Below are 13026 nucleotides of genomic sequence, written 5' to 3'. Positions count from 1 at the left end.
GTCTCCACAGATCCTTCTCTTCTTCAGTCTGAGTAACTCCACCTGTCTGAGCCCCTTTTTACAGAAAAGCTGCTCCAGCCCTCTGAACATCACGTCTGTATTGTCCTCACTGTGAAGACACAACAAAATCACTCAGTGGTGGCTCCTCTTTGATCCCAGGGTCAGCATCATCCCCACCAGGCTCTTCCCAGCTCTGTACCACCTCAGCTCCATCCTCCACTGGCTGCCAGAAAACAGCTGCTGAAAACAATTAATACATGTTGATTGTTTATTGATTCCAACATATTAATAGATTGGATAATAAACAGTACTTTTAAACATTCTCTTAACCAAAAATATAACAAATATTTACAATCACTCAGTAAAAATACAAAAAGCATACAGAGGCACTGTCTTTCTAAAAGACATAAGTGTAAGAGGTATCAAAAAATAGGAGACAAACATTGCTTGTTACAGAATACTTTACAATCACTGACTTGTGCAGTACAATTGCTATTGGAATATCATTACATCTGTGCAGTTTTGCCAATATGCTCACATATTTAGAATTTAATTAATACCAAGCTAAACTGCATTCCAGGTATATCAGAAATAAAGATAAAACAATAAAAAGCACAACAGAAGCAAAAGCTGGGTTGGGAATTCAAGATAGATTACCCTCTATACAAGCATTCTAAAATATAATGTGTAAAGCTTTTCTAAAGAGAGAGTATCCCTTTTTTTTTCTTTTTGTAAAGGCAGTGGTAAGTTTATCCTTCAAATACTCTGATGTTTTATAAAAACTTAAATGACAGGGTTGTATTTCCACTGTTGCCTGCAATAAAATTACTCAGGACATGCTGAAAGGTTTTGGAACAGCCCTGACAGGGTGTTCACAGGCCCCTCTGCAAGTGGCATCACTGTACGTTCAGCCCCTGGGGGACACCCTCTGCCTCTGGCAGGTGCAGACAGCCCCCAGCACACCCCATCCAGCAACGGGCTCTGACCACCTTCCAGTGAAGCACCACTCACCTGGCATCACAGGACATGCTGAGCTGGGAGGGACTCATCAGGATCATCAAGTCCAGCTCCTGGCCCTGCACAGCACCATCCCCAACAATCCCACCCTGTGGCTGAGAGCCTTGGCCAAACACTTCTTGAGCTCTGCCAGGCTGGTGCTGTGACCACTGCCCTGGGGAGCTGTTCCAGTGTCCAACCATCCTCTGGGTGAAATACCTTTTCTTAATACTCAACCTAAACCTCCCCTGACACAGCTTCAGGCCATTCCCTCGTGAGCTGTCACTGGTCATGAGAGTGGAGAGATCAGTGCCACCCCTCAGGAGGATGCTGTAGATTGCAATGAGATCTCTCTTCCCTCAGTCTCCTTTTCTCCAGGCCAAACAGACCAAGTGCCCTCAGCCACTCCTCATAATGCTTCCCCCCTCCGGACCCTTTCCCATCCTCGTGGCCTCCTCTGGATGCTTTCATGTATTTTTCATATCATGGTGCCCAAAAATCACACACAGGACTGAATGTGAGGCCACACCTACAAAATTATCTCAGCAAAGGCAAAAGGAAGGAGCCAGGAAAGTCCCACACTGCCCACTGTTGGCAAACACTCAAAATTTGTCCACATTGCAAAAATGTGAACTGCAAACATTCACAGCCATTATCTTTCCATTCTTTTGTGTACTTGGGAGATGAACCTGATGCTCAGAGGCTCAGTGATCTCATTTTCCCCTTTCTGCAACTGGAGAGGCCAATTCAATTTTACCAACCTACACTGCTTTCTCAGGAATTATTTGGAAGATTTGTAACAAAATACTGTGTGCTTAAATCACAGAAATCTGAAATGCATCTTTCACCAACAAGTAAGAAGAAAACAATGAGCAGGAAGTGAGCACACCCAGGTATGGCAGTGGAAGAACATGACATGAGGCACCTTAACTGTTTATCAGCATCAGAGCCCAAGTTAGAAGAACCTAACAGAGGTACTGAGTCAGGGATCTGTGGTCCAGAAGACATCATTTCAACAAAGCAGTGTACAACAGCTACTAACCACCATATTGCTTCTGTCTGAATTACCAAAAAAAGGGATAATGTCTCTTCAAACCCACACCAGACACTCTACGTTTGGCTATTGGCCCCAATCAATGTGATCGGTTGAGTTAAAAACAAACAAACAAACAAAAACCCCAGCAAGGAGCAGCAGAGAAGCCACACTGTGTGAGGCAGGAGCAGCAGGAGTAGCTCATCTGTCCATCATTTATGCATGATTTATGTACACCAGCTGTGTTGGCTATTAGGAAAATATTATTAGTGAGACTTTCACTCATTCCAGAACTTTTCAGTGTCTGCCAAGCCCTGTGGAACAGACGGATGCTGTTGATGTGCAAACACTACCAAACACCATGTTTGGATGGGTGATTAATTCAGCTGCTCTTGCTGACTCCCAGGAGACCCCGACCCTGCTCCCCACAGGGGCTTCCCTGCATCCTCAAAGGCAGCACTATTGGGTTTTGGGGTAAAAGGAAGTCACTTTAGTAACCCCCATCCCCTATACTTTTGTTCAACCGGCTGGAATAAGCTGCAGCTCCCCCCCAGGGCCAAGGAACCATATGGTTTCATTCACCTGGCACAACGCAGAGGATTTCTGGTTTCCAGAAATCAAAAACCTCTGGTTTCAAAGCAGAAGTTAACAACCTTCTGGTTTCCACGCAGAAGTTGGCAAGCAACTACAGCTGACAATGGGATGGCAGGACCTGGATTTACATCCCACAGGAATATCAGTTCAAGAGTTCTATTACCAATACTGCATGTGCTGAAAACACTCACTCTGCCCTGCATTGCTTTGACACATTAATCTTTAGTCATTAAGGCCTGTGCAGGTTCACTATAAGCATTAAGGCCTTGAGAAAGCAAAATGCATGTATTATGCCATACCTCAAGTGGATTTTAATGTATTTTTTCAACTATTTGCTTCTCTGATACTTGTGCCAAAAATTCATACAGCCAACCAGTGAGTTATAAATTAGGCATCCTCTTCCTCGGCATCACTGTTCATTTACACCTTCCCAATTCCAAGGTACATTCCAGGCAATGCTGAACCTGGAACTGCTCTGAAGGCAGACACAGGCTGGGTCATTCTCATCCACCTGGCTGCATCAGCCCTAGCTACTATGGAGAAAGCACATCAAAGGCTTTGGGTTGTTTTTGGTACTTGTGGCATTTTCCAAAAATGTTGCATTCACCTTGCACCCCTGCACACATATAGGTAAAAAAAAAAAAAAAACAAACCTTAAAGCTCTCCACAACTATGGATATAGAAATCAGTTTTGAGGCACTGTAAAAATGACAAACATCATCTTTCTAGCTTAGGCTGTAAACATCACAACAAAGATTTACAATTAAATGTTTAAATACATATTCACACATTCATGTCTGATTTTAACACTAGAATGGGGTGTCATGTATGGGAAGAAGGAAGGGAAGAAGGAAGGGAAGAAGGAAGGGAAGAAGGAAGGGAAGAAGGAAGGGAAGAAGGAAGGGAAGAAAAGAACCTGCAGGCATTTCCAGTTCTACCCCTCTGCACTCTGGCTGGCTAAAAGTAAAATCAAAGAAGCAATTATTTTGACCATAGTCAAACTAGAGGATCATGGGTTAATACTGGCTGGCTGTAAGTCAAAACTCTCATTGACATCAACAACACCAGGATTTTTAATTAGGATTTAAAAAAAATAATTTGAGATTATCTGTATTTTCCAGATAAACACAACAGGGTTTTTAAACCCATCATAAAATGCATTATGCTCTTCTATAAGCACTGTGTCATTTATTATTCAGTTTCACAAATTTTATTGTGAAATGTAGGTGATACCTAATTCTTTAATTTTTTTTTTTCAAAGATAACCTTTGCACTTAAACCCTGTGCAACTCTGGGAAAAGGCCAGGACATGAGATGATCTTAAAAACCACAACACACAGCTGAGTTTTGAGTTTTAGAACATGCTTTGCATGTTGAACTCTGCAAGGCAAAACCTGGTTAAAACTCTTTTGGGAAAGCTTCAGATCTCCCCAGATGCTCCCCCCTTAAGCTACGGCTTCCACATTGCAAACATTCCTTAACAGGGGAGGAGAGCACCAACTGTTGCCTTAGTTGGCTGGCAGCTGAAACAATTTCTGAAATCCTTGGACAGGTTTCTGCTGTGTCCATGTGGGAGGGGAGCAGCAGGAGTGCTGCCTTGACAGACACTGCTCTGCAGGGCATTGGGCTCTATTCATATTAAATCTAAACCCACTCTAAAATCTATAAATTTCTGCACCCGTTTCTACTTTTCTGTGTTTATTTCGAGAGCACAACAGTTGATGTGTAGCTAATTTACTGTCACATTGACTAAACATTTCTATTAGCCAACCAGAGCACTCCCAATGCACATAAAGGAAACTCCCATTTAAAAATATTAAATTAATAAATTATTTTCAGATATTTCAGCAACATCCTTTGCTTTTGCTGACATTTTGATATAATTTTTTTTTGAAGTTCATAAAATAACACTCTCAGACTTCTAACGGTCATGTAGAAAATGACGACAATGGAAACTACCAAAGGATTATATGGTATCATACACAAAAATGCTCCCAAGTTTCAAGTGGTGCTGACAACTGGTCCTCCCCAATGCATGAAGCTCGGTCCATCTCTGGGTACCCATGTTGGTACCCAGGCAGTCAGCACATTCCTTGAATGGGATTTTCTATTTCATGTGTAGAAATATCTTCTTAGGTGGTGGTGGCAGAGTGAAGGAAGGTGTGAAGAGGTGATCCAACCCGTTCCATCTCGTCTGGGACAGAGGCAAGGTCTGAGGTCAGTAGCAGCAAGTTGTCAGCAGTCCTAACAGAACCATGAGACATTCTCCCACATCCTTTGTGTTGTGAGTGGTTCATATATATAGCCCAAGGGTTAAACTGCTGATACTTGTTCATCTTCTGCAAAACAAGATAAAGAAATAGGCAGTTATTCCACCAGTCCCCACCTCAGGCACACAGGGCACAGACCAGCACCCAGTGAGGTGATAACAGTGAGTCTATGACAGCTTCAGCCCTTCAGCAGCATGTTTTCACTGTCTTTATCATTGATCACTACACACTCCGTATCACCATTTATCAGATCCTCAGGCAGTCACAGAATGGTTTGGGTTGGAAGGGACCTTATAGAGCATCTCATTCCAACTCCATGCCATAGGCAGGGACACCATCCAGGTTGATCCAAGCCCCATCCAGCCTGGACTTGTGCACTTCCAGGGATGGGGCACCCACAACTTCTGCAGTCTGAGGTATGATGGTCATACGATAAAGACATATTGAAAATAGAAAATCCTAGAGCCTCCAAAAATTATCAGCATGCAGCTCCCAGTATGCCAAAAGCTATGGATTTGGGAAAAAAGCCAGCAAATTTCCATGCAGTGAGCATTTTATCCCAAATAAAATTATCCAAGCACTTCAAAAATAGTAAAATAGGTGCCTCTAAAAATGTACAGTTAAATTTCGCTTAGAAAAACTTTGATTAAAAATGTTTGAAGCAATGACTTCCTTATTTTTACATCAAAAACACAACAGAATTAATGCCAGGCAATTTTATGTTTACTGCAAGTTTGAACTGCAGTACTAATACATTTGTTAACTACTGCTTACACGTTTTGAAGGGCCAAGATATAATATTTTTGTATCAGAAATTGTTTTAATCTAAATACAGGCTCATTTTAAATCAGACTGAAATGGAAGGAAATGATCACAACATTCTAATAAAAAAAGAGTTCACCAGCAAAAGGTACAAGAGATCACATCGGTGCACAGAAATTAAAAGTCAATCAGCAGATAAACAATTAAGTAGAAATTTCCCTGACCTGAAGTTAGCTTTGACACAATATAAGAGCAGTCTTTATTGGAAAATCCTCTCACATTTTGGTCACCCTACAAATGCCATGCTTGGCAGCACTGGCTGTTGCTTCAAACAAGATCATGAAAAATGAACTGGAAGAGACACTGTCAGGCCAAGTTAGGCAGAGAACACAGGTTTCATCAAATGCACTCTCCAGAAGAACAGAAGTTCACTATTATTTTGTTCAATATTTTGAAACTCAATCTCCAAAAATATCTCCTGAGGCATAAAGCAGCTCAATGCCAGCACACCTGAATACAAATGAAATAATTTAACTCCACCAAATCCAAATCACTGATTTTATACCATGACCCTGATGGCAGCCAAACCACTGGGACACCATTTAATCAGCCCAGGGAGGCTAGAGTTTTTCCACATGTAGCCTGTCAGTGTCCCATCACTGTTTAGGAGGGGACCGATTTTAAAGAAAAAAAAAACAAAACCAAAAAACAGTATCTACATGCTCTTAAGTGTGTCAGCTGTACTTTAGGAGATCTTATACGCACATTTTTGTATATTTATTTATTTGCATATTCTTTGAGTTTGTTTGGTGCCAACATGCTTTTTCTAAGGGGAAGGCATTCTTCTTTGCTTTAAACGTGTATGTACATGCACACAGCTATGCATGACACGCAGAGCCACGCATGTGCATACAGCCATTCAAACACAACTGCGTATTCAGAGATTAATCCGCTTTTAATCTCCAAGGATGAGCCAAGAGAAAGCCCAGAACACTGCTGTGAAGTGCACCCTGCACAGCCCCGCTCCCGAGCCAGGTGTTCACCTACCATCCTCTTCACTATCTGCGTCAGGCAACTCTGCTACTCTGGGGCTGGACGGCTGCCGGCCGTGCCACTGAGGCATCCTCGAGGAGACACAGGCCACCGGGTCACTACCGAGAGCAGCTGCTGGAAGTCTAGAGAGGTCACTGTGCAGCATCTTTGACCTCTGCACTGCCACACTATAGTCTGGAGGTTTGAGGTGTGGGTGGTGGGGCGATCCTTCTTTAATGTCCGCTAAAGAAATCCCCATATATCCCGGAGGGGTGGGCGGTGGCTCCCTATACCTATCGTCCTTCTTAGGTGAGGTGACACAGTACACTGGGCACAAGAAATAAGCAATGGAAATGTTAAAGAAGAAAAAGAAAGGAAACAAAACGTTAAAAAATCATGAAATGTTACAATGGCAAAACAGAAACTGATAACAAAATGCAAATGCAGAAACACTGGTTATAACGACAGCAGCAGGTATTTATGCCTTCACTTCTATTTTCTATTTATTTTAGGAAGTCAGAGTAACAAGAGAACCCATGAACTCCTTAGGTGAGATGTCAATTGAGTGCAAAGAGGACAATAAGCTTGTCTGCATTCAGACTGCAATTAACACCTTTTATTCCAGTCCCTGCTCCTGTGGCCCTGCTGCACCAGGGGATGCTCTGGAGCTCTCCAGCAGGATGGAGAGGCAGCACAGCCAAGTCTGCTGCCACTGTTACAGGCTGGGAGACTGAAACAGACGGACTTAAGGCAACCAGCCCAGAGTTACTTCATGCAGCATGCTGGTGTTTCACAACAAGAACTGCTGGTTGACTTCCAACACCCATTTCATCACCCAAAAGAGGTCAGTCACTTAACACAAATTCATTATAATAAAACTGATGTGCATAAAGACATTAAACCATCCAGCTATGCCATAGAAAGAAAAAAAAATACTATCACTTAAAGTTGATCCTATAAGGCAGACTGTGTATTGAGCCTGCATTAATTATTTTACATTTTCACAGAATGAATAATGGCTTAATCACACCCGTACTTTTGATTTCTTACTTTTTCCCTTGGTTTTTGTTTTGTTTTCTTTTATACCCTTATCGTAAACTATGTTCTCTGTTTACAAGTGAGAAAAAATCAGGACCAGTTATTGGAACAGCCTTTGGAAGGGCTGCATTACACCTTGTGCAGTCATGAAAAGGCTATAGTCAATGTCATTTATTTGCAATGTCTGTGCCTCGTAATTCATCTTCTCCCTTCCTGCCCTGTTCAGCAGTAGTTCAAGTCACAGAGGCTCTCAACCCAAAATACAACTCTTTTAGGTTGCCTCCCCTCCTCCCACCCCAGGTCTGGGGCTTATGTGCATGTTAAATTGGGCTTTTTTCCATGGACAAGTTGCAACAGGAGAATTTCAAAGCCAGGGTAATTTTTTTAATCTCTTAGTTAAGTGAATTTGCATTCTTCCTGTGGATCCATTTTAAACAGTGCATGTTCATTAGTTTCATTTATTTCAGCAAATGTAATTGTTTCTTATCTTAGAAGAATGTGAAAGGATGAAAAATAAAGGAGTGTTTCTTATTGTGTTGTAGACTTGTGAGATTCCAGGTTTTGGTATCAGGAACACAAGCTGGTTCATACTTCATGGCCTCAGCTCATGCTTGGGTTGACAGTAAAACAACCAAAATCAAATTCAGCCAGTCTGGTGTTTAGCAGATACACGTGGGTACAGGCAGAGATTTATACTATTTAATTACAGGATTTATTTTCATTTAACTAGCACTAAATGAGGCCTCTGTGAAAAAGCAGGGGAAGTGAAGAGGATCTGCTCTTCCCTGGAGGGATGGGGAAGGGCTGGGTCCTCACTTCACCTTCAGTCTTGGTTGGATTTGCAGGAGGAATGACAAGGGTGGATACGTTCTCCTTCAAAGGAGAAAGCTTCAGGCTCCCTAGAGCTCACCTTTAGTCTACTGTAGTAATGCAAGAATAATGTGTCCCTTTGGTAAGTTCCAATTCACAGTATTTTACAAACGGTGAAATAAAGTGAAAATATCTTCAGCACACTGTGTGATGGCAAACAGCTAATGGATTTGCATTTGCAAACCTGTAATTACATCCACCCTTATCAGATCTTTCCTTGAGCAGACAATCATGTCCAGCACTCTGTGAGTGCTCCTCACAGCTACATGGTGCAGAATAGAAAGAGAATTAAAGGAAGAGCAAGTGCTGTCAGCAAAGACAGCATGTACTGAACAGTGAGCCTGCCATCTCCTCGTACAGCCCAGACACTCACGAACACCTCTGAAAGGCTGCAAGGGCAGAGCACAGGCACAGCAATGAGCTGGGAGCAAATTTTCTGCAAGGCTCCACCACGACTTCTTTTCCAAAGCCAAGAAGGAGGAACACAATCCAAGACCTCCACCCTACCTGCAATGTTTATTCAGGCAATTACCTTTGATAACAAACCCCTCCAGCAATCCACTCAGTAATTAAACTGCATTTCAGCTGCACCCTTGCCTCCCAGTCTTAGAAAGCTTTGCATTCCATGTTTTATCTTGCTACTAACCCAGTTCCTTTAATTCTGGCTACTGAACTCACTACTGAACGGGGGAAGAACATCTTGCTTGATAGAACTATGCATATTTCAAAGAATATTTTAAATTTTTTCTCCTTTCATAAGTAGCCAAACTGCAGCCGTATAATCAAATAAATGGCATCTTAAAATAGCAAAGACATGCCCTTAAGCTTTTGGAGCCCAAAGCCCTGTGGATGAAAGGTGCCCCAGCTCCAAGAGAGGCAGGTGAGCTCCACACTACTCTGCAGTCATGCTCTTTCCTGGGAAGTCTGTATTGTAAGGAGTATGGGATGATTGACCCCTGTCAGAAAAACATCTACAGTCGTGAGTATACCTCCAAAATCATTCAAAAAGCAAAATAGCATACTACAGAAAAGAACTGCCTGACATTCTCCTGAAGAGAGCTTTCCTGCAGACCCATGAAGTGATGGGGAAGAGCACTTATTTATTATCTTGATATTCCTAATGCAAAAGAAGGTGGCTTGAAAACACACTATGTAATGCTCTGATTACAACCACGTGTGAAGCTGAATTCAACATGCCAGGCAGCCCCAGACCTGTTGATGTCATTTTTTAACAACTTAGTATGAAATGAAAAACAGATGTAGCAGCTTCCATGAGCTGTTGGCTTGGCTTACCTATCAGGCCTTTTTCTGTACTCGAAGTAACAGTTTTGTAAGTTGTATCAGCGCCTGGTTTAGAGTCCAAAGCCTCTGTCTGCTCTGCCGTGGAGTTCTCCAGCCCCTTCCGCTTAATTGTCCCATAGTTTGTCTCGTAAGTGTCTGACAGGGAGCTGGAGGATGCCCAGCTCTGCCGAGACTGATCGAGCTCCGTGCTGGCTTTCGACTGCCTGTTGGCTTTGGAGAAGGCTTCGGAATACAAATAACCCTCCTCAGAGTAACAGTTTGTGGGATCCACTTCAGCTATAGGTCCATCCAGCTGGGTGTGACGGTAAGAACTGAGGAGATCCCAGCTCTTCTGGTTTGGGATATTCTGGAAATTGTCATGAGAACTACTTGAGCATGAAGTCCAGCTTCCCCGGCCGCTGTCTGCTGCCTCTACCGTGATGTGCTCATGGGAGATCTCCTCGCTGCTCATGGAAGATGTGAATGCCATCCCTCTGATCAGAGCAGGCCTACTGATGGACCAGCTACATTGGAAAACAACAGAAATTGGGAAAAAAACACTTGTAAGCTTTTACAATAAGAGTAACCTACTCAGAGCCAGCTCTGGGTTTGTATCGGGTGAGCAGCAAGCTCAAGGCACAAGGGAGCACTGACAAAAGACACTGTTACTCCCAAATCATCATTGCACCCAGAAGCAAGGAAGTTATTCCCAAGTTTGCAACGTGCATTTCCAGGTTGCACCCCAGATCCCTAAGTCTGGCCCACAGAAGCTCTTTACCAATCTCAGGAACAGTGCCTTACAGAAAGCAGAGGAGTAAGTTACCTCTTACATTTAGTCTGCTACCAACTTTTTCTTTACATGTGTAAGCTAAAACAAAAATAAATATATAGAATAAAATCCAACCCCTTCACTGGCAGCAACATCAAGTTGTTCAGACAGAGTGGAAGCAGCTGAATTTCAAGAACATCTGGAAATACTGGGCATAAGTAACATTTGTGGGAAGAATATAGAGGGACAGATTCTGAAAAGCAAAGTCCAAAATTTGTTTTTTAAAGAAATGTCTGCTGAAAGCTCTAATTGCACAACTAAGGGGGGAAAAATGAAGCCAGGACTGTATGAATTTAGAACACATGAAGATAGGATTGCTAGACATTATTCAAGTCTCCCAACTATTTCTGGTTGTGTTAACAAATGCATGGGCAGCACAACATTAAAATTCAACACCCTCCCTCAGCAGTTTACTGACATGTTGTGAAATCAAGGAACGCTTTTTAAGTATGTGCGAGCAAGGGGTTTTATTTCCTTCCTTTTCTATTTTGTTAAGTCCTAAGATAAACTCCACTTTCTTCCCTCGCAACTTATCGAAACTAAGGAATGAAGGAACAACCACAAAACATGAACTCAGTGTATATTATGCCTTCTAGAAAGGGAATTATTTTCTTTGATGAAGCACATCTTTAAATTCCCATTTTAATCCTATGAAATAAACTGAAATTACTAATTTCTTTCCATCCCTGGAAGTGTTCAAGGCCAGGTTGGATGGGGTTGGAAGCACCCTGATTGATCCCTGCCCAGAGAAGGGGGGGTTGGATCAAGATGATCTTTAAGGTCCACTGCAACCCAAAGCATTCTACGATTCCATGGGCTGGAAAAATTAGAAATGTAAGGAGCATCTCTCATTTAGCTGAATCCATGACAGCTGAGGACAGACAATGCTATCTCAAAATATATTAGGAGATGTTACATCCTGTGGATCAAGGTGCTACATCTAGCAAGAAAAATCCAAAAACTTCCAGTTCAAAGCATCATTTCAGCACAAATTCTCATTGCACTGAATTACCAAGACCTCTTGTGTGAAAACTGTCAGAAGTCAGTGGCAGAAAGCTGCCAGTCTGCCTAAGCAACAAATGATAATTAGAAAAATCCTTACAAATCACATTAGAGCACGTTAAGTGACTGGCACTGTTGACTCGGAGAGAATTGATCATATCCTGCTGTTCTTTTGCTGTCTCTCACCATGGCATTAATTTGCTAAGCATCATCCTGGCTTTTAACAAGCTTCCAGTCTCCTGCAAGAAATATCCAGCTAAACCTCACCAATGGGAACAAGCTGTTGTCTCCCCAAGTAATACTGTAAGCTTCTTATGGAAACAGGCTCCCACACAGCAGCCAGTGCTCCAGCTTCCAGCAGAACACCAAGCCCCAGCAGAAGCAGCTGCACCTTACCCCGGGCAGGGCTGGCCATAATCTGTCAGTGCCTGAGGATGCTCCTTTCTCTCTGCCCCGCCTGAATCCACCACGATGAGGGACTGGGACAAACTCCTCTCGTCCTGCAGTGCTGCTGACATGGAGTCCACAGAGCAGTTGCTCACGATGCTGGAGCGGGATGAAATCTCACTGTGACTGGAGTCCGAGAAGTTGTCGGATTTAGTGGAAGGTATGAGGGCATAGCCTAAGTACAGGAGAGGAGAGGAGAATGTCTCGATCAACATACGACAACCAAGTATTGACTCACACATTACAGAGAGAATACTTAGGAGAAAACCAACCAAATCCTGTTTGCATACAATCAGTCCACTGAGGATTTTAGGGTACTAAAGCTTTTAACATCTATCAGCATCTAGCACTGATTTACTAATGCAAGTCCACCAATAACCCACCTGCAACTCCACTACTCTCCAGAGCAGCAGCTTTAACCTACACAAGAAGAATCAGCAGCCTACTGCATCACTACTGAGCAGGCAGATCAGATCTTTCCAATTCTGGAAGTGCTGACTCCTTCAGTAAAAATGCAGCACACTTCCCACTATCCCTCTGCCATACTGCCATGCAAGACTCAAAAAAAGTTTCTGGCAGTGGAGGTGGAGATGCTGACTAAGGTGAAAGACAGCTATGAGCACTCAGGGATTAGCCATATGATCCATTTCAGTTTTATTATCTGCTCCAAAACTAACAGAGAAGGAAGCAAAGGCAGGAAGTACAACCTTGGCAGGAGCTGGATCAGACTCCAGTGTTGCTCCCACAGAAGGGGAGCAACTGAAGACCAGATTCTTTTTTTTTCTCTGCTTGGCTTACCCTCAAATAACTTCTTTCAGACACAAATAAGGTATACAACCCTATATATCTAACACCTCAGACAAGCTTTTTTT

At 42.7% G+C, this 13026-nt stretch overlaps 1 protein-coding gene across 12 annotated transcripts in view; it reads right to left on the bottom strand.

The window, feature by feature from the left end:
• Positions 1-250: 250 nt before the first annotated feature.
• The window catches only part of RAPGEF6 (Rap guanine nucleotide exchange factor 6), a 120986-nt gene continuing 108210 nt past the window's right edge, over positions 251-13026 (bottom strand). For 8 of the 12 annotated variants that reach the window (XM_053990942.1, XM_053990947.1, XM_053990944.1 and 5 more), the window contains 4 exons: positions 12104-12329; positions 9889-10400; positions 6703-7014; positions 251-4962 (listed from right to left, as the gene is read on the bottom strand). In XM_053990942.1, coding sequence (XP_053846917.1) covers positions 4937-4962; positions 6703-7014; positions 9889-10400; positions 12104-12329 — 1076 coding nt within the window. In that variant the 3' untranslated portion in view covers positions 251-4936. Of the gene's footprint in view, positions 4963-6702; positions 7015-9888; positions 10401-12103; positions 12330-13026 lie in introns of those variants that run through there. The other 4 variants (XM_053990951.1, XM_053990952.1, XM_053990953.1 and 1 more) reach the window with 2 other exon arrangements.

The sequence above is a fragment of the Vidua macroura genome, chromosome 15 (genome assembly GCF_024509145.1).
Source record: "Vidua macroura isolate BioBank_ID:100142 chromosome 15, ASM2450914v1, whole genome shotgun sequence".
NCBI classification, from domain to species: Eukaryota; Metazoa; Chordata; class Aves; order Passeriformes; family Viduidae; genus Vidua; species Vidua macroura.
This window is presented reverse-complemented; position numbering and strand designations above follow the sequence as displayed.